At 42.2% G+C, this 22,476-nt stretch overlaps 1 protein-coding gene across 1 annotated transcript in view; it reads right to left on the bottom strand.

The window, feature by feature from the left end:
• Window positions 1-22,476, bottom strand: part of LOC134353615 (growth arrest-specific protein 2) — a 204,231-nt gene that overhangs the window by 54,801 nt on the left and 126,954 nt on the right. The window contains exon 9 of the mRNA XM_063061751.1: window positions 9,358-9,465. Coding sequence (XP_062917821.1) covers window positions 9,358-9,465 — 108 coding nt within the window. The remainder of the gene's footprint in view (window positions 1-9,357; window positions 9,466-22,476) is intronic.

Raw genomic sequence — 22,476 nt, 5'->3', positions numbered from 1 at the left:
AAAGCATGCATTTCTAAATGACAATAGACGAGGACCGAGTGTCCTCATAATCTAATCTAATCTAAATAAAAAATTGGGGGTGTATTGGACAGTGAGGAAGACTATCAAAACTTGCAGTGGAATCTAGACCAGCTGGAAATATAGGCTGAGAAATGGCAAATGGGATTTAATGCAGACAAGTGTGAGGAGTTGTGCTTTGGGGTATCTTACACGGTGAGCAGTAGGGCACTGAAGAATGCAGTAGAGCATAAGGATCTGGGAATACATCTCCATAATTCTTTGAAATGGTGTCACAGGTAGACAGGATCACAAAGAAAGTTTTTCGCACATTGACCTTCATATATCAATGTATTGAGTTCAGAAGTTGGGATGCTATGTTGAAATAGTATTGGATGTTGGTTAGGCCTAATGTGAAGTACTGTGTCTAGTTTTGGTCACAGGAAGGATGTAAATAAAATTGAAGGTGCAGAGAAAATTTACAGAGATGTTGCCGGGACAGGACTTGTTTACCTGAGTTATAGGGAAAGCCTGAGTAGGTTAGGACTTCATTCCCTAGAATGCAAAGGTTGAGGGGAGAGTTGATAGAGGTGAACAACATTGAGGAGTATAGATAAGGTAAATGCAAGCAGGCTTTTTCCACTGAGATCAGATGAGACTACAACTAGCGATCATGGGGTTAAGGGTAAATGGTGAAATGTTTAAGAGGAACAGGAGGGGGAGCTTCTTTACTCTGAGTCTGGTGCAGATCGATGGAACTAGGCAGATTAATGGCTTGGCACAGACTGGATCAGCTGAAGGACCAGTTTCAGTGCTGTAGTAATCTATGACTCTGTTCTATTTAGATTCAAAAAGATTAACAATCAATAGAGTTTAGTATGATGATCTTATAAAATGCAAGTTTCTTAACAGAGTTACCCAAAGCATATGCTGGGAGCTGGGTTTCAACAGCTGGAAAGGCTAAAATGACAAGAGGAGACTGCTTTACACTCAGATACAGTAGATACGAATCAGTTGTGTTCTCTATGCCACAGGAGTATGTATGCTCAATTGTTGAGTATACTCAAAGCTACATTTTTAAAAAATAGACTCTTAAGTACCCAGTGAATATGAGATAGGAAAGTGGACTTGAGTTAGAATGATACAGTAAACTCTAGGGTCAAGTTAAGCTGCTTCTGTTCCGACGACGCAACCAGCCGATCGATTCCCGCGGGACACGTCCACCTCCCTCAAAGAGCTGACAACAACACACTGCATCGATGGAAACCTAGAATGATGCACTACTTACCGAGGAAGCGTGGGAAAAGAGCTGGGCTGCTGGTCAGATTGAAGCTGAGGGGCTGCAGGGTCCCTATGCTCACCATCCTATTAGCTAATGTGCAAGCCATAGAGAACAAGGTGGATGATCTTAAAGGGAGACTCACCTACTGCAGGGAGATGCAGAACTGCTGTGTATTCTGTTTCACCGAGACCTGGCTCTCCCCTGCCACCCCTGACTGTGCCATTCAACTGGAGGGATTTTCGATCCATCGGATGGACCGCACAGCGTCTTCGGGCAAGACGAGGGGAGGTGGTGTCTGCCTACTGATCAACACTGGGTGGTGCTCGGACACAGTGGCACTGACAAGCTCCTGCAGCCCGGACCTGGAACACCTGTCAGTGAAGTGTTGTCCCTACTATCTGCCACAGGAATTCACCTCGGTCATACTGACAGCAGTCTACATTCCACCCCCCCCCCCCCCCGCCAAGGCGGATGTGGAGTGTGCTCTGAACATACTGTATGCAAACATCGGTGAACTTCAGACCAGGTATCCGGAGGCTTTGCTCATTACAGCTGGGGACTTTAACCAGGCCAACCTCAGAAAGGCGCTGCCAAATTTATACCAACATGTCTCCTGCCCCACTAGAGGCCTGAATATACTTGACCACTGCTACACAGCAGTCAAGGATGCCCACCGTTCCGTCCCATGACCTCACTTCGGAAAATCAGACCATCAGGCCGTACTCCTCCTCCTGGCTTACAAACAGAAACTGAAGCGGGAAGTCACGGTGACAAAGTAGTGTTGCGTTGGACGGAGGAAACAGATGAGGTCCTCTGTGACTGCTTTGAATCGGTGGACTGGTTAGTATTCAAGGACTCAGCAGCTAACCTCAATGAGTATGCCTCAGCTGTCACAGACTTTATTTGGAAATGCACAGAGGACTATGTGTCTCGCAAGACAATCTGGGTATTCCCTAACCGAAAACCTTGGATGAATTATGAGGTCAAGTCCCTTTTAAAGGCTAGAGCTGCGGCTTTTAGGTCCGGGGTTACCAGTCGCTACATGGAATCCAGGTGTGAACTCCGGAAAGCCATTAAGGGCGCCAAGAGGCAATACCGAGCCAAGTTGGAAGCCCAGGCTAACCAAAGGGATGCCAGTAGACTATGGCAGGGTCTAAATGAGATCACTAGGTGCAAAGAAAAGGTTGGGAATATCAATAACTCTGGCGCTTCTCTTCCTGACGAACTTAACGTACTCTACGCAAGATTCGAACAGAAAAGGAGTGTCCCGCTCCCTCCAGATGAACCGGACCTGGTGGCATCGAGATTCATCGTCACCGAGGAGGACGTTAGAAGGGCCTTCCTGAAGATAAATCCAAGGAAGGCAACGGGCCCAAATGGCGTCCCAGGACAGGTTCTCCGGGCCTGTGCAAGCGAGCTAGCTGGAGTGTTTGCTGACATCTTCAACTGCTCCTTGCTTCAGTCTAAGATCCCCTTGTGTTTTAAGAAGGAAACGATAATCCCAGTGCCGAAGAAGAGCAAGGTGGCATGCCTGAATGACTATCGACCTGTGGCTCTGACATCAATTGCTATGAAATGCTTTGAGAGATTGGTTATGGCACACGTCAACCACAGCCTACCGGTCAACCTCGACGCTTTGCATTTCGCCTACCACAGCAACAGATCAATGGCAGATGCCATCTCTCTGGCCTTACATTCCTGCTTAGAACACCTGGAGAATAAAGACGTATACGTAAGGCTCCTTTTCATTGATTACAGCTCTGCCTTTAATACCATCATTCCAAATAAACTGATTCCTAAGCTCCAGAACCTGGGCCTTAGCACTCAGATCTGCAGCTGGATCTTCAACTTCCTCACAGACAGGACCCAGGCTATAAAAATAGGGGACAAGCTCTCCTCTACAATCACTCTGAGCTCTGGTGCCCCAAAAGGCTGTGTACTCAGCCCCCTTCTGTACTCACTGTACACCCATGATTGTGTAGACAAGTTTCCATCAAACTCAATATACAAGTTTGCTGATGACACAACAATTGTAGGCTGTATCTCGGGTAATGATGAGTTTGAGTACAGAGAGGAAATTAAGAACCTGGTGGCATGGTGCGAAGACAATAACCTATCCCTCAACGTCAGCAAGACGAAGGTTGTTGACTTCAGAAGGAGTAGCAGACCGCACGACCCAATTTACAACGGTGGTGCGCAAGTGGAACAGGTCAAAAGCTTTAAGTTCCTCGGGGACAATATCACAAATGACCTGACTTGGTCCAACCAAGCAGAGTTCACTACCAAGAAGGCCCACCACCACCTTTACTTCCTGAGAAAACTAAAGAAATTTGGCCTGTCCCCTAAAACCCTCAATAATTTTTACAGATGCACTGTAGAAAGTATTCTTCTAGGGTGCACCACAACCTGGTATGGAAGTTGTCCTGTCCAAGACTGAAAGAAGCTGCAGAAGATCGTGAACACGGCGCAGCACATCACACAAACCAATCTTCTGTCCTTGCACTCACTTTACACCGCACGCTATCGGAGCAGTCCTGCCAGGATAATCAAGGACACGACCCACCCAGCCAACACACTTTTCATCCCTCTTCCCTCCGGGAGAAGGTTCAGGAGCTTGAAGACTTGTACGGCCAGATTTGGGAACAGCTTCTTTCCAACTGTGATAAGACTGCTGAACGGATCCTGACCTGGATCTGGGCCGTACCCTCCAAATATCCAGACCAGCCTCTCGGTTTTTTTGCACTACCTTACTTCCCATTTTTCTATTTTCTATTTAGGATTTATAATTTAAATTTTTAATATTTACTAATTTTAACTATTTTTAATGTTTAATATTTGTAATCTAGGGAGTGTGAAGCGCAGAATCAAATATCACTGTGATGATTGTACGTTCTAGTACCAATTGTTTGGCGACAATAAAGTATAAAGTATAAAGTATTTCTTAATGGGGGATATATCAGTCTGTAGCTCAAATAAGAAAGCAGATCTCATAGAAACATAGAAACATAGAAAATAGGTGCAGGAGTAGGCCATTCGGCCCTTCGAGCCTGCACCGCCATTTATTATGATCATGGCTGATCATCCAACTCAGAACCCAGCCTTCCCTCCATACCCCCTGACCCCTGTAGCCACAAGGGCCATATCTAACTTCCTCTTAAACACAGCCAATGAACCGGCCTCAACAGTTTGCTGTGGCAGAGAATTCCACAGATTCACCACTCTCTGTGTGAAGAAGTTTTTCCTAATCTCGGTCCTAAAAGGCTTCCCCTCTATCCTCAAACTGTGACCCCTCGTTCTGGACCTCCCCAACATCGGGAACAATCTTCCCGCATCTAGCCTGTCCAATCCCTTTAGGATCTTATACGTTTCAATCAGATCCCCCCTCAATCTTCTAAATTCCAATGAGTACAAGCCCAGTTCATCCAGTCTTTCTTCATATGAAAGACCTGCCATCCCAGGAATCAATCTGGTGAACCTTCTTTGTACTCCCTCTATGGCAAAGATGTCTTTCCTCAGATTAGGGGACCAAAACTGCACACAATACTCCAGGTGTGGTCTCACCAAGGCCTTGTACAACTGCAGTAGTACCTCCCTGCTCCTGTACTCGAATCCTCTCGCTATAAATGCCAGCATACCGTTCGCCTTTTTCACCGCCTGCTGTACCTGCATGCCCACTTTCAATGACTGGTGTATAATGACACCCAGGTCTCGTTGCACCTCCCCTTTTCCTAATCGGCCACTATTCAGATAATAATCTGTTTTCCTATTTTTGCCACCAAAGTGGATAACTACATATTTATCCACATTAAATTGCATCTGCCATGAGTTTGCCCACTCACCCAACCTATCCAAGTCACCCTGCATCCTCTTAGCATCCTCCTCACTGCTAACACTGCCACCCAGCTTCATGTCATCCGCAAACTTGGAGATGCTGCATTTAATTCCCTCATCCAAGTCATTAATATATATTGTAAACAACTGGGGTCCCAGCACTGAGCCTTGCGGTACCCCACTAGTCACCGCCTGCCATTCTGAAAAGGTCCCGTTTATTCCCACTCTTTGCTTCCTGTCTGCTAACCAATTCTCCACCCACACCAATACCTTACCCCCAATACCGTGTGCTTTAAGTTTGCACACTAATCTCCTGTGTGGGACCTTGTCAAAAGCCTTTTGAAAATCCAAATATATCACATCCACTGGTTCTCCCCTATCCACTCTACTAGTTACATCCTCAAAAAATTCTATGAGATTCGTCAGACATGATTTTCCTTTCACAAATCCATGCTGACTTTGTCCGATCATTTCACCGCTTTCCAAATGTGCTGTTATCACATCCTTGATAACTGACTCCAGCAGTTTCCCCACCACCAACGTCAGGCTAACCGGCCTATAATTCCCCGGTTTCTCTCTCCCTCCTTTTTTAAAAAGTGGGGTTACATTAGCCACCCTCCAATCCTCAGGAACTAGTCCAGAATCTAACGAGTTTTGAAAAATTATCACTAATGCATCCACTATTTCTTGGGCTACTTCCTTAAGCACTCTGGGATGCAGACCATCTGGCCCTGGGGATTTATCTGCCTTCAATCCCTTCAATTTACCTAACACCACTTCCCTACTAACATGTATTTCACTCAGTTCCTCCATCTCACTGGACCCTCTGTCCCTTACTATTTCTGGAAGATTATTTATGTCCTCCTTAGTGAAGACAGAACCAAAGTAATTATTCAATTGGTCTGCCATGTCCTTGCTCCCCATAATCAATTCACCTGTTTCTGTCTGCAGGGGACCTACATTTGTCTTTATCAGTCTTTTCCTTTTTACATATCTATAAAAGCTTTTACAGTCCGTTTTTATGTTCTCTGCCAGTTTTCTCTCATAATCTTTTTTCCCCTTCCTAATTAAGCCCTTTGTTCTCCTCTGCTGAACTCTGAATTTCTCCCAGTCCTCAGGTGAGCCACTTTCTCTGGCTAATTTGTATGCTACTTCTTTGGAATTGATACTATCCCTAATTTCTCTTGTCAGCCACGGGTGCACTACCTTCCTTGATTTATTCTCATGTACTACTGTGAAGTATCTTCATCTTGAAACTGAATGAGCTGCATATTTTTACACTTCATTTGATCCATAATTTTATTGGGCTCTAGAAGTTTGGAAAAAATGAAATTCATTAATGGTTCCTAAAATTCTAGCTGGAGGAAATTACAACCAATTCATAAACTTCACAAGACTTCCCTAATTTTATGGTTATAATATAACATATACATCCACGAAGAATCTGTAGTACCTGTATTGGTACAGTTATTCACTGGGGCAAAGTATCAAAGGTTAGCGCTAAGGAGCCATAATCTCCATTTATCTGAATTGACCCGGACCATCCTCAGTAGAAAGCAAGTCATTTGAATGAGAATCCACCCATTCAGAGAAGGAGCATGAAAGGTTTCATGTCTGAGGAGCATTTGATGGCTCTGGGTCTGTACTCACTGCAGTTTAGAAAAATAAGGGGGAACTCATCGAAACCTATCAAATATCAAAAGATCTAAATAGAGTGGATGTAGAGAAGATGTTTCTTATAGTGGGGAAGTCTAGGACTAGAGGGCACAGCCTCAGAACAGAAGGATGTACCTTTAGAAAAGGGATGAGGAGGAATTTCTTTAGCCAGAGGGTGGTGAATCAATGGAATTCATTGCCACAGATGGCTGTGGGGGTCAAGTCATCGGGTATATTTAAAGTGGAAGTAAGTAGGTTCTTGATTGGTAAAGCAGTCAAACGTTATGGGGAAACGGCAGGAGAATGGGATTGAGAGGAATAATAAATCAACCATGATTGAATAGCAGAGCAGACTCGATGGTCTGAATGGCTTAATTCTATTCCTATGTCTTACGGTCATTCCCTTATGCATCCAGATCCCCCTCAGCATGTGTTGCCTTATGTATACCATATGCAGGATTCATTGCACAAAGCAGCACCTTCTGAACCTGTGAACTTCACCACAAGACCAACAAATGATCAGGAATCCAAAACTCCATTGTGCTACATCCTGTTAACATCATAATTCTTTCATTATTCCTAGGTCAAAATCCTAGAAATCTTTACCTAATTGCAACTAGGGAGCATCTGTAACACTTCCAGCAACATGCACTCAAAAGATCTAAGAGTGGAAAAGAAAATGCAATTTTGTAAGCAAGCATGAGAATGGATACTTTTTAAAAAACTAAATGAGAATCAAAATCAGGCAAGCATTTGAAGCACCAAATTTCCCTCAGCCAGCATTCAGCACCTTTTGTGTTTTTGTCAACAATATACAGACTATTATAATCAATGAAAAGTAATATAATTGCAAAAGGACAAATTAAAACAGTATGTCCTTGGAAATTTGAGAAAGAATTTGATAGGAATTTAAGAAATTTATTGAAGATAATGTACTTACAATTTTGTTTAAGTATATTTCCTTTCAAAATGAGCAGCAGACTTTTGTTTAAGATCATTTCAATTTTGGCAGCTATACTTTTTTAGAAGAACAATGAAACATTATTTGTCTAGGGGGCCATACTGGAGTTTATAACAAGAAAAACAGTTTTAGCAAAGCTATGCTATATCTGAGTACATGTTACATACATTAACTTTTGATAGTTTTACCATTCCTTTAAGCACCCTGTTGGTCTTTTCACTGCTGACTCATCATGAGTCACGTCTGTTATCCCAGACACAAAAAGATTCTGGAAACCAAGATTAAATGATGTTGCTATCTAACTAAACAAATTGAAAATACTTTAGTCCTGCTCTGTTATAAGTTATGTATAGGTTGAAATAATTTGGGATTTATATAACCGAGATTGGCAGTATTGTTCTACTCCCTGCAGAGAAATCTCTTTTATACATGCATACAGTATATCCTGGAATCTCGAATGATGCCAGATTATTAAATCACCAGCTTCCACTTACTGTCAAAATAAATGACAAATTCAGCTGCCCATGGACTACTAGTTGCAAAACTAATAGAAACAAGTAAGCCAAGCAGAATAAAATTTCAAATTTACCATAATTATCTGTGAACCTGTTATGTCACTGTGTTCCTTTAAATATGGTAAGACTTTCATTTAATGGTATACTTAATAAAACTCCTCATTTGAATCATTCAGGTTTAGTGAATTAAAAGCAAAATAACATACTGTTGCAACATCAAGGAAGTCCAATATCACCAAGAAACCATTAAAAAAGATAAGCAGTGACTCTTAAAGGAATGGTGGCTTGTAGCTCCTGGTGGCATTGGACAAATTTGAAAAAGTGTCTAGCAAAAAACAAAAATACTGACCATAGGCGAGATAAATCGCCTTAGTTTTTTAACAAAATACTGGTGTTTGAAGTGTCAAGGAGAAGCACGCCTTTGAAACACCTTGCAAGTTAAACAAGTGTTCTGCATGGCCCTGATGCACAACCGTCAAAATATTGGGAAGTTTGGAAAAAGAGGCTAATAAAATCCTGAGTGTAACCTTCAACCTGATTAATTTATAAAGTCAGCGTTTGGGAAGTTCCCAACTGGATTTGCCTGCGGTGACAAGAGCCACCATTGATTGCATGGGAACAAATCAAAAAAACAAAAGAAACAGAAGCAAGATTAAGCCATTCACTACTTGTGCTTCTCTAGATTTCAAACAGCTTTTAGCAGTGATATTTCCCACGTAGATGAATGATTAAGAACCAAGTTTCTGGATCTAAAATGGCAATAACTACTTGCATTATCCAGACTTTTTGCAATAAAATTTTAATATATAATTCTTATTTAAATTATAGAACACTTAACTTATTTCACTAAAGCCAAGTTATATAAGCACGTATTTACAGTACAGTGTATATACAAGTTAGATGTATATACCCTTGTAAATGCATAGTTTACATGAGTTGTTGGAAAAGTGTTGGAAATACTTAAAACTTAAATTTAACTGACCCATACTTAAGTGTGAATCTAGTTACACAAACTGGAAAAACAAAATGTTCTCTCACAACACTTGTATGCCAAGGGTCACACATACCTGCATTAAATGTGTATTCTGTCGCAAAAATTAATCTAGTTCATTTACCCGAATGAATAGAATCTTTTCTCCAACACGATATCGTCCTTGAGAAAGTCGTTCCACAGAAAACTTTTGTGGACATTTACAAGGGGGATCTTCCGAAATCTGTTTCACCTAAAAGAAAATTAATCATACTGAAAATCATAGCTTAGAGTAAAATATATAATATGACAAATCTTTATAAATACAAGGTTATAAACACCTTTTAATATCTTATTACAAATAGTTATTTACTATCCAAAAGTTAGTGTTTATCTTGGGATATCTACTCAACATGTTTTATCAAGTATACACAGTCCAACTTTGTTTCATTTGAAATTGCGATCATAACCAGATCTTGCCCAGTAATACACTGTAGCTCTGATGAAGAGACTTGGCCGAAAACATTGACTGTTTAATCTTTTCCATAGATGCTGCCGAGCCTGCAGAGTTCCTCCAGCATTTTGTGTGTATTACTTTGATTTCCAGTATCTACAGATTTTCTCTTGCCCAGTACGTTTTCCTTCTCCTTTAGAAATCTAAAGTATTAGCCCTCAACCATCAGTCTCCTGAACTACGGGGGATAACTTCAGTCAACTTCACTTTCTCCATCACAGAACTGTTCCCACAACCTATGGACTCACTTTCAAGGACTCTTCATCTCCAGTTCTCAATATTTATTGCTTGTTTGGTTATTTATTTGTTTGTATTATTCTTTATTTTGTCTTTCTTTCTTTTTGTATTTGTACAGTTTGTTTTATTTTGCACGCTGGTTGTCTGCCCTATTGGTGTAGTCTTTCATTGATACCATTATGGTTACTGAATTTATTGGGTAGGCCCACAAGAAATATCGGGAGTGTAAATGGTGACAAACATGCGCTTTGATAATAAGTTTACTTTGAACTTTAAGATATACCACACTTTGTCAAATATATGGAGTAGAATTCTTTTTTTAGTGATTCCATTAATCAACAATTTAATTATTCTATTAATCCATTGTTAAAAAAAAGTACACCCAATTGTATCTTCTGGAGTCAGACATTTAAAAAATACACATTAAGCTTATTACAGTACTAAGGATCCACAAATTCTTTCATTTTTGTTGGAAAGGAATAGCACCCAAAAAAAGTTTCACTGAAGTCTGATTTATTAAACAGGTTCTTTGGCCAGTTTAACTGTTTTCATTCAATGTCACTATCCATTGGAAAGTTATTCGGCAGCAATCCTGTTTAAGAATTTTCACCTTTTCGTTTCCAGAAATTCCGTTAAGAGATACTCTGACCATACACGGAATTTTTATTTGTTCTCTCTGAAGTCAGGTAGTACAATGCTAATAATACGAAATATTAAGCTGCTAGGTCAGGGGGGTGGGGGGGTTCTTAGAGAGAACCATTGAAACATAGAAAACCTACAGCACAATAAAGGCCCTTCAGCACACGATGCTGTGCCAAGCATGTCCTTACTTTAGCAATTACCTAGGGTTACCCATAGCCTTCTATTTCTCTAAGCTCCACAAACCTATCCAGGAGTCTCTTAAAAGACCCTATCGTATCCGCCTCCACCACCGTTGCGGTAGCCCATTCCACGCACTCACCACTCTCTGCGTAAAAAACTTACCCCTTTCATCTCCTCTGTACCTACTTCTAAGCACCTTAAAACTGTGCTCTCTTGTGTTAGCCATTTCAGCTCTGGGAAAAGCCTCTGCCTATCCACACAATCAATGCCTCTCATTATCTTGTACACCTCTATCAGGCCACCTTTCACCCTCCGTCGCTCCAAGGGGAAAAGGCCGAGTTCATTCAAACTATTCTCATAAGGCATGCTCCCCAATCCAGGCAACGTCCTTGTAAATCTCCTCTGCACCCTTTCTATGGTTTCCACATCCTTCCTGTAGTGAGGCAACCAGAATTGAGCACAGTACTCCAAGTGGGGTCTGACCAGGGTCCTATATAGCTGCAACATTACTTCTCAGCTCCTAAACTCAATCCCATGATCAATGAAGGCCAATGCACTGTATGCTTTCTTAACCACAGAGTCAACCTAGCAGTTTTCAGTGTCCTGTGGACTCGGACCCCAAGATCCTTCTGATACTCCACACTGCCAAGAGTCTTACCATTAATACTATATTCTACCATCATATTTGACCTACCAAAATGAACCACCTCACACCTACCTGGGTTGAACTCCATCTGCCACTTCTCAGCCCAGTTTTGCATCCTATCAATGTCCTGCTGTATCCTCTGACAGCCCTCCACACTTTCCACAACACCTCCAACCTTTGTGTCATATGCAAATTTACAAATCCATCCCTCCACTTCCTCATCCAGGTCATTTATAAAAATCACAAAGAGAAAGGGGTCCCAGAACAGATCCCTGAGGCACACCATTGATCACCAATCTCTATGCAGAATATGACTATCAACAACTACTCTTTGCCTTCTGTGGGCAAGCCGACTCTGAATCCACAAAGCAATGATCCCATGCATCCTTACTTTCTCAATAAGCCTTGCATGGGGTACCTTATCAAATGCCTTGATGAAATCCAAGTACACTACATCAACTGCTCTACCTCCATTAATATGTTTAGTCACATCCTCAAAGAATTCAATCAGGCTCATAAGGCACAACCTGCCGTTGACAATGCTGACTATTCCTAATCATATTATGCCTCTCCAAGTGTTCATAAGTCCTGCCTCTTAGGATCTTTTCCATCAGCTTACCAACCACTGAAGTAAGGCTTACTGGTCTATAATTTCCTGGGCTATCACTACTCACTTTCTTGAATAAGGGAACAACATCTGCAACTGTTCAATCCTCCAGAACCTCTCCCGTCCCCATTGATGATGCAAAGATCATCGCCAGAGGCTCAGCAATCTCCTCCCTCGCCTCCCCTCCTATGTAAAAATCTATCTAACTGTTTCTTAAATATATTTAGTAAAGAAGCCTCAACTACCTCCCTGGGCAGAGAATTCCACAGATTCACCACTCTCTGGGAAAAACTGTTTCTCCTCATCTCCGTCCTAAATCTTCTCACCTGAATCCTGAGGCAATGTCTCCTAGTTCTAGTCTCACCTACCAATGGAAACAACTTTCCTACTTCTATCTTATCTATCCCTTTCAAAATTTTGTATGTTTCTATAAGATCCCCTCTCATTCTTCTGAACTCCAGAGAGTATAGTCCCAGGTGACTTAATCCCTCCTCATAGGTTAAGCCCTTCATCCCTGGAATCAATGTGGTGAACCTCCTCTGCAAGTATGGAGACCAGAAATGCACACAGTACTCCAGGTGCGGCCTCAGCAGTACCCTGTATAGTTGCAGCATGACCTTCCTGCTCTTGATTTCAATCCCTCTAGCAATGAAGGCCAACATTCCGTTTGCCTTCTTAATAGCCTGTTGTACCTGCAAGCCAACTTTTTGTGATTCATGCACAAGCACTCCCAAGTCCCTCTGCACAACAGCGTGCTGCAATTTTTCACCATTTAAATAATAACCTGCTCTTCTATTATTCCTTCCAAAGTGTATGATCTTGCAATTACCAATGTTGTATTCCATCTGCTAGACCTTGGCTCACTCACTTAACCTAACTATACCCCTCTGCAGACTCTCCACATCCTCTGTACAATTTGCTTTTCCACTCAGTTTAGTGTCATTAGCAAATTTTGCTATGCTACACTCAGTCCCTTCTTCTAAATCATCAATGTAAATACAGCACCAACCTCTGCACCACCCCACTCACCACTGACCGCCAACTGGAGAAACACCCATTTATACCAACTCTCTGCCTTCTATCGGTTAACCAATCCACTAACCATGCCAATACCCTTCCTCCGACTGCATGCATCTGTATCTTCTTTATAAGTCTCTTGTGCGGCAACATATCGAACGCCTTCTGTAAATCCAAGTATACGATATCCACCTGTACCCCTCTATCCACTGCACTCAATATGTCCTCAAAGTACTCCAGTAAATTTGTCAAACAGGACCTGCCCATTCTGAATCCATGCTGAGTCTGTCCAATGGAACCAAAACTTTCTAAATGTTTAGTTGCCTGTCTTTTGCCTACATCCTTTTTTAAAAAGTGGCGTGACATTTGCTATCTTCCAGTCTGCCGGGACCTGCCCAGAGTCTAGAGAATTTTAGTAAATGATTACCAACGTGTCTACTATAACCTCAGCCAATTCCCTCAGCACCCTGGAAAGCATCCCATCAGGACCAGGGGACTTATCTACCTTCAGGGCCTCTAGTTTGCTCATCACTATTTCTTTAGTGACAGTAATTTTATCGAGGTCCTCACCTCCAATTCGTCCATAACATCATTCTTTGGCATATTAGACATGTCAACCACCGTGAAGACTGACACAAAATGGTCATTCAATGCCTCAGCCATTTCCTTATCACCCAATATCAATTTCCTCCTCGTCTTCCAAGGGACCTACGTTGATTTTAGCCACCCTCTTCTGCTTTATATATTTATTAAAACTTTTGCATCTGTTTTTATATTTTGTGTTAATTTACTTTCATACTCTATCTTCCCTTTCCTTATTTCTTGTTTCGTTGTTCTTTGTTGTTTTTAAAGTTTTCCCAATCCTCCAGTCTCCTACTACTCTTTGCAACTTTGTACCCATGAGCTTTTAATTTGACACTATCTTTTATTTCCTTAGTTATCCAAGGCTGGCTCTCCCCACACTTAACTGTCCTTACTTTTGACTGAAATATACTTTTGCTGAGCACTGTGAAAATCTCTTTGAAGGTATTCCACTGTTCCTCAACTGTCCTACCAAATAGCCTGTGCTCCCAATCCACATTAGCCAACTCCTCCCTCATCCCCTTGTAGTCTCCCTTGTTCATGCATAATACATCTGTCTTAGATCTGTTTCATCCTCCATCTGTATGCAAAATTCAATCATACTGTGATCACTCTTTCCAAGAGGATCCCTGACTACAAGATTATTAATCTTAGCTGTCTCATTGGACAGGACTAGATCTAAGATTTTCCCTTGTAGGTAGACCATGCTGCTCAAGAAAACCATCATGGATGCATTCTATGAAGTTCTGCTCTTGACTTCCTTGACCAACTTGATTCATCCAATCTATGTGGAAGTTAAAATCCCCCATGACAACTGCTGTTCCGTTCTTACAAACCTCAGTTATTTCTTGGTTAATCACCTCTGCCACTGCAATATTCTTATTAAATGGCCTATAGACAACACCCACCAGTGATTTTTCCCTTTACTATTCTTAATCTCTACCCAGATGGACTCAAAATTCTGCTCTGTAGATCTTATATCGTCTCTCACTATCGCCCTGATCTCATCCCTAATCAAGAGCACAACCTCACCTCTTCTGCCTTCTTGCTTATCTTTCCATATTACCTGATACCCTTGGATATTTAATTCCCAGTTTTCTCCACCTTGCAACCAGGTTTCTGTAATGGCCACTAAATCATATGCCTTGGTACTGATCTGTGCCACAAGTTCACTAAGCTTGTTTCTAATACCACAGGCATTTAGATAAAGTGCCCTTATACTCATTGTCCTCTTAGAATCTAGCGACGTTTGCGACTTTTGCTTTTTACTTTTATGCACTCTACTCTTACTTTTTTCTTCACTAACTCCAACTTTGGTCTGTGCATCACTTCCCTTTTCTTTTCTGTGTGGGTTCCCATCCCCCTGCCATATTAGTTTAAATCCTCCCCAAAAGCACTAGCAAACAATCTCCCTAGGCCATTGATCCTGAGCCTGCCCAAATGTAGACCGTCCGGACGGTACTAGTCCCACCTCCCCCAGAAGTGGTTCCAATGCCCCAAGAATCCTTAATCTCTCCCTCCTGCACCACTGCTCAAGCCACATATTCATTCTAGCTTTCCTGCTATTCCAACTCTAGCTAGCACATGGCACCGGTAATAATCCTGAGATTATTACCTTTGAGGTCCTACTCTTTAATTTATCTCCTAGCTCCCTAACTTCAGCTTGTAGAACCTCATCCCGCTTTCTTCCTACTTCTGACTTCACCCGATGAGCTATCTCCCCCAACAGACTCCAAAGTGGTATATCTGTCACACTTGGTTGGTCCTATTCTCTCATGTCTTATCCTCTTGCTCTTCATATACTTGTAGATTTGCTTTGGGCTTTCCATAATCCTGTCCACCGAGGTCTTCTCATGGCCCCTTCTGGCTCTCCTAATTTCATTCTTAAGCTCCTTCCTGCTTGCTTCATAATCTTCTAGATCTCTATCATTACCTAGTTTCTTTGAACCTTTCATAAGCTTTTCTTTTCCTCTTGACTCGATTTACAACTACCTTTGTACACCACAGTTCCTGTACCCTACCATCCTTTCCCTGTCTCATTGGAACGTACCTATGCAGAATTCCACACAAATATCCCCTGAACATTTGCCACATTTCTGCCGTACATTTCCCTGAGAACATCTGTTCCCAATTTCTGCTTTCAAGTTCCTGCCTGATCGCCTCATATTTCCCCTTACTCCAAATTAAACTCTTTCCTAACTTGTCTGTTCCTATCCTTCTCAGATCAAGTACAGCCTTTCCTCTTGTAGGCTTATCTACATACTGTGTAAAGAAACCTTCTTGACACACCTAACAAACTCCACCCCATCTAAACCCTTGCTCTAGGGAGATGCCAATTAATACTTGGGTAATTAAAATCTTCCACCACGACAACCCCGTTATTATTACACCTTTCCTGAATCTGTCTCCCTATCTGCTCCTCGATGTCCCTGTTACTATTGGGTGGTCTATAAAAAATACCCAGTAGAGTTATTGACCCCTTCCTGTTTCTAACTTCCACCCACAGAGACTCAGTAGACAATGCCTCCTTGACTTCCTCCTTTTCTGCAGCCATGACACTATCTCTGATCAGCAGTGCCACGCCCCCACCTCTTTTGCCACCCCTCCCTGTCCTTTCTGAAACATCTAAAGCCTGGCACTCTAAGTAACCATTCTGCCCCTGAACCATCCAAATCTCTGTAATGGCCACAATATCACAACTCTAAGTACTGATCCACATTCTAAGCTCATCTGCTTTGTTCAAAATATCCCTTGCATTAAAATAGACACATCTCAAACCATCGGTCTGAGCGCATCCCTTCTCTATCACCTGCCTATCCTCCCTCTCGCACTGTCTACAAGCTTTCTCTATTTGTGAGCCAACGGCCCCTTCCTCCGTCTCTTCACTTTGGTTCCCACCCCCTTGCAATTCTAGTTTAAACTCACCCCAATAGCTGTAGCAAACCTCCCCACCAGGATATTGGTCCACCTCGGATTCAAGTGTAACCCAGCCTATTTGTACAGGTCATGCCTGCCCCAAGAGGTCTCAAAAATCCAGAAACCTGAATCCCTGCCCCCTGCTCCAATCCCTCAGACATCCATTTATCAACTACCTCACTCTATTCCTCTACTCAATGTCGTGTGGCACAGACAGTAATACCGAGATTACTACCTTTGAGGTCCTGCTTCTCAACTTCCTTCCTAACTCCCTGTAGTCTGTTTTCAGGACCTCCTCCCTATTCCTACCTATGTCATTGGTACCAATATGTACCACGACCACTGGCTGTTCTCCTTCCCACTTCAGGAAATCGTGGACGCGATCAGAAACATCCCGGACCCTGGCACCTGGGAGGAAAACTACCATCCAAGTTTCTTTCCTGCATCCACAGAATCGCCTGTCTGAACTCCTAACTATAGAGTCCCCTATCACTGCTGCCATCCTCTTTCTTTCCCTACCATTCTGAGCCACAGGGCCAGACTCTGGGCCAGAGGCATGGCCACTGTCGCTTCCCCCAGGTAGCTCGCCCCTCCCCAACAGTACTCAAACAGGAGTATTTATTATTAAAACCACAGGGGTACTCCCTAGTATCTGATATTCTAACCTTGATATGACTAGAGACCCTGTAATTTTTAGAGCATAAAGTCAAACATTAAGGAAGGAAATATACATGCCACCTACCATCTACACTCTGTTAGCGAGGGAGTGCCGAAAGACCATAGTGAACAGCACCTGGAAGAAGTATAAAGTAGCAAATACAAAGAATGTACTCAGGGTTGGGGTTTCAATGTCCGTCACCAAGAGTGGCAAGGTAACACCTCTGCGGACTGAATTGCCATGGTGCTGAAGTACATACCTGCCAAAATTGATCTGCAGCAAACAGTAAGTGAACTGAGGTGAGTGATGTAGCTACATGATCTTCACTGATCTATGTGTGGCAGAAGCCTACTCCGTGTCCATGCTAGCAGACAATCACTATGGCGACAACTCACTGAGGGCACACTCATCACGTTGTACTATATGGATTAATATTAAGAGTAATCTGGCAACTTGAAGCTACATTCAGGAGCTCTGTAGACTACCAGCGGCTGAACCTTTTCCCAGTACATTGTGTAATATGAATGACGAGCATTCCTCTCACTCTACCATTAATATCAGGATAGAAGGTTAGGCCTGGTTTGATGCAGACTGCAGAAAAGCATGCTGAGAGCAGTTCCAGAAGGTACCAGCTCTGTGAAGTAGGTCACTCTCTGGGTATTCTGGAGTATGCAGATCACCCTTTGACATCCCAGAGGTGTTCCATGAGGAATATAGAAGAGAATATGATGCAAAGTTTCAGAAATGCTCACCACTATCCAGTGAAAGTAGTCCACTTGATTGGCATCAAATAAATGAGTCTAAATATGCTTTCTTCAGTGTGGACCTATAAAATACACTGGCCTGACTGCTCAGACAGCACTCCTCAAACATGTAACCTCTCCCTCCAAGGACAAGGGCAGCAGGTTCTTGGGATCATGAGACACAAGGCATATGAGCAGAATTAGGCCATTTGGCCCATCAAGACTGTTCCACCATTCTATCATGACTGATTTATTTTCCAACTCAACACCATTTTCTTGCCTTCTCCCTGCAACCTTTGACACCTTTATCAATCAACCTCCTCTTTAAACATACCCAATGATTTGGACTCCACAGCTGCCTTTGGCAATGAATTACACAGATTCACCACTGGCTAAACAAAGTCCTCCACATATTTCTTCTAAAGGTATAGACCTCTACACTGATACTGTGCCTTCTGGTCCTAGACTCTGCCATGTCTAAACACTGCCACTAGCAGGTTCTCCTTTAAGTTATGCATTATTATGACTTGGAAATATAAAATTGATTCTCATCATTGGGTTCTTAGTTGCTTTAGCAATAGAGCTATTGCATCTTAATTTTGTATTTTTGACTTATTTTGTCAAAAGTATTTTGATACAAGGTTGTGGGCTGAATGAGCTATTCCTGTGCTGTATTGCTGTATATTATAAAATGGTTGGTTGGCATCCATCTGTCTCAAGGGACAATGGGTTATAATGTGATCATCATCACAAGCCTGGGCAGAAAGTATGGAGATCCTGAGCTGCCCAGTGGTGAAGATCCCTCTCTCGACCTCATCAGTGTAGTCTGAAGGAAAGCTTACGAAACAATATGCTTGGCACCAGATGGGCTGCAGGAGCTGCCAGAAGGCTGTTCAATGGTGTCCAGCCATCTTAGGGGCTCCACACTGGATTTACTCTTATAGCCTTTGTCTCTCCCGAGTTTACCCACAAAGCAATGGAGCTATTTACCCATAGCTAGGTCCTACAGTGGATTAAATACTTTTATGTTTACTATGCGGCAATTTCAAATAATAATGGAACAAACCTTGTGCTGTGTCAATATTCATCTCTACAGCATTTACAGATCTGACACCTAAAATGGAGACCTGACATTAACACTTCAGCTGCTGAATAGAGCTTGCAAATCCTTCTTTATGCACAGAATGAGGGAATGGCTTGTGAGGTTAGTACTTATCCATTCTTAATCATCCTTGAAAGGAATGTGATGCTGAGTAATAGCCTTGCCTACTGAGAAGAAAGAGTACCAAATGAGGCATTCCTGCAGAGATGCTGAGTTGGGAGATGAATGAAAGTTGATATATTTTCAAATTGGAAAGGTTTACGACTTGAAGAACTTGCCAGAAAAAACTACATTCCTAAACATCTTCTGCACCTGTCCATGTAGTGGGAGATCTTGCAGCTTGGAAAGTGCTATTAAAGAAGCTATTCTGCCTTTGCTCAAAAGTTTTGCCTATTTCTTAAGCTAGACAGATAGATATCTCCAGGCTCGGCGTAGCTGTAGTTGAAGGTGATTTTATTATTCACCAATGCATTACAGTACACTAGGAGCAGGTGGAAAAAGACAGCACTTCTCAGTGTTCTAACTAAAAGTAGATTCAAACACTGACCCATATTTCCTCAACTTCCCACAAATTGCTTCTAAATGACTGAAATGCACAAACAATATAAAGTGGCCACCCTGAAGATGAAAGGTAGTTGCTTAACAACGCAATAATGAGCATTCTACAGCTGAAAACTTACAATTAATAAGATCCTGTAATTAGAGATAAGGTAACAATCCGAATCAGGATAGACACAACAGAAGCCTTAAATTCTGCAGTATATTCTATGGGCGATCAGGAGGACTCTCACGTGATAGAATTTTGTCAATTGTTTAAGTTCAAAGTACATTCATTATTGAATAAATGATACAACCTTAAGATTTGTCTGCTTACAGGCAACCACAAAGCAAGAAACCCAAAAGAACCTAATAAAAAAAGGCCAACACCCAATGCACAGAAAAAAAGGAAAAAAAGACTGTCATTTGAGATATCAAACGTAAATTTGCACCTTTTCCATTTATTGCTAAAATATACAGATGGATATAATGGATTAAGATGGAACTAATAAATGGCAACTCTTTACTTTTTTTGATGGGAATCATCAAATATACTTGTTTAGGACACTACATTTGAAATCCACAGTCACAGCCATGCATTCTTCAAAATGCAGCATCAATTCACGATGTTTCAAAAATCCATCGATACTCAAGATCGATGAATCCTGGACGGCGGACTCAGGTCATGAGTGCAATTCCCCTTTAAGAAAATAGAAGTGGGGATGGCAAGCTGGTCTACAGGTGCAATTGAAACACCGAGGTCTTAGAACCCCCGCTCCTGACTACTCTGCTGGGGAATGTACAGTCTTGGGAAAACAAAATTGAAGACCTCAGAGTAAGATTGCAGTACCAGCGGGAGTTCAGGGACTGTTATGCATTTTGCTTCATAGAAACATGGCAATCCTCTGCCATTTTGGACACGGCGCTGCAGCCCATTGGTTTCATCATTCTCCACAAAGACAGGATAGTTCAGTGCTTTAAGGGGGGTGGTGGACAGATGTGGCAGTTCTGTCTCAGTCATGCTTACTCATCCTGGAACATCTAGTGGAACATCTAGTGAGACTAAACAGCGCAGCACCGGTGGTGAGAACAAAGGGGGTATGGTCAAGGGAGGCAGAGGAGTGCTTACAGGACTGCCTTGAGTTGGTGGCCTGGACAATATGCAGGGGTTCATCTTTGAATAATAATGAACATAAGAAATAGGAGCAGGAGTAGGCCATCTGGCCTATTGAGTCTGCTCTGTCATTCAATAAGATCATGGCTGATCTGGCCATGGACTTATCTCTACCTACCTGCCTCTTCCCCATAACCTTTAATAGCCTTACTACGCAAAAATCTATCCAACCTTGTCTTAAATATATTTACTGAGGTAGCCTCCACTGCTTCATTGGGCAGAGAATTCCACAGATTAGCCACTCCCTGGGAAAAGCAGTTCCTGCTCACTTCCATCCTAAATCTACTCCCCTGAATCTTGAGGCTACGTCCCCTACTTCTAGTCTCACCTACCAGTGGAAACAACTTTCTTGTCTCTATCTTATTCCTTTCATTTTTTTTTATGTTTCTATAAGATCTCCTCTCATTCTTCTGAATTCCAGTAAGTACAGTCACAGATAACTCAATCTCTCCTTGTAGTCTAACCCCCTCATCTCTGGAATCAACCTGTTGAACCTCCTCTGCACTGCCTCCAAAGCCAGTATATCCTTCCTCAAGTAAGGAGACAAGAACTGCACACAGAACTCCAGGTGCAGCCTCACCAGTACCCTGTACAGTTGCAGCATAACCTCTCTGCTCTTAATTTCAATCCCTCTAGCAATGAAGGCCAACGTTCCTTCTTGATAACCTGCTACACCTGCAACCAACCTTTTGGGACTCATGCACAAGCACTCCCAAGTCCCTCTACCCAGCAGCATGCTGCAATTTTTTATCATTTAAATAATAATTTGCTCTTTTATTTTTCCTTACAAAGTGGATGACCTCGCATTTACCAACATTGCACTCCATTTGCCAGACCCTTGCCCACTCCCTTAACCTATCTATATCTCTCTGCAGACTCTCCATACATTTTGCACAATTTGCTTTTCCACTCAATTTAGTATCATCAGCAAACGTATATACACTACACTTGATCCTCTCTTCCAGATCCTTAATGTATACCGTGAACAATTGTGGGCCCAGCACCGACCCCGGTGGCACACTGCTCACCACTTATTGCCAACCAGAATAACACCCATGTATCCCAATTCTCTGCTTTCTATTAGTTAACCAATCCTCTATCCATGCTAATACATCACCCCCAACTCTATGCACCCTTATCTTATGGATAAGTCTTTCATGTGCCACTGTATTGAACGCCTTCTGGAAATCCAAGTAAATAATATCCATCTGTTCCCCTCTATCCACTGCGCTCGTTATATCCTCAAGAACTCAAGTAAATTTGTCAAACAGGACTTGCTTTTGCTGAATCCATGCAGCGTCTGCCTGATGGATCTATTTATTTCCAGATGCCTCACTATTTCTTCTTTAGTGATAGTTTCAAGCATTTTCCCAACTACAGGTGTTATACTAACTAGCCTGTAGTTACCTGCCTTTTGCCTACATCTTTTTTTGAACAGTGGTGTGACATTCGCCATCTTCCAATCTGCTAGGACCTGCCCAGAGTCCAGAGAATTTTAGTAAATCATTACCAAAGCTTCTACTATAACTTCTATTTTTTTCAATACCCTGGGATGCATTCCATCAGGACCAAGGGATTTACCTATCTTCCGGCCCTTAAGTTTACTCAGCACAACTTCTTAAGTGATAGCTATTGCATCAAGGTCTTCATCTCCTATCGCATCTATATATGTCACAGTTGTCACCAACTTCATCAAGACCTGTGTGGAT

This window comes from Mobula hypostoma, chromosome 11, assembly GCF_963921235.1.
Source record: "Mobula hypostoma chromosome 11, sMobHyp1.1, whole genome shotgun sequence".
NCBI lineage: Eukaryota > Metazoa > Chordata > Chondrichthyes > Myliobatiformes > Myliobatidae > Mobula > Mobula hypostoma.
The sequence above is the reverse complement of the archived record's forward strand: the minus strand, read 5'-3'. Positions and strand labels throughout refer to the sequence as shown.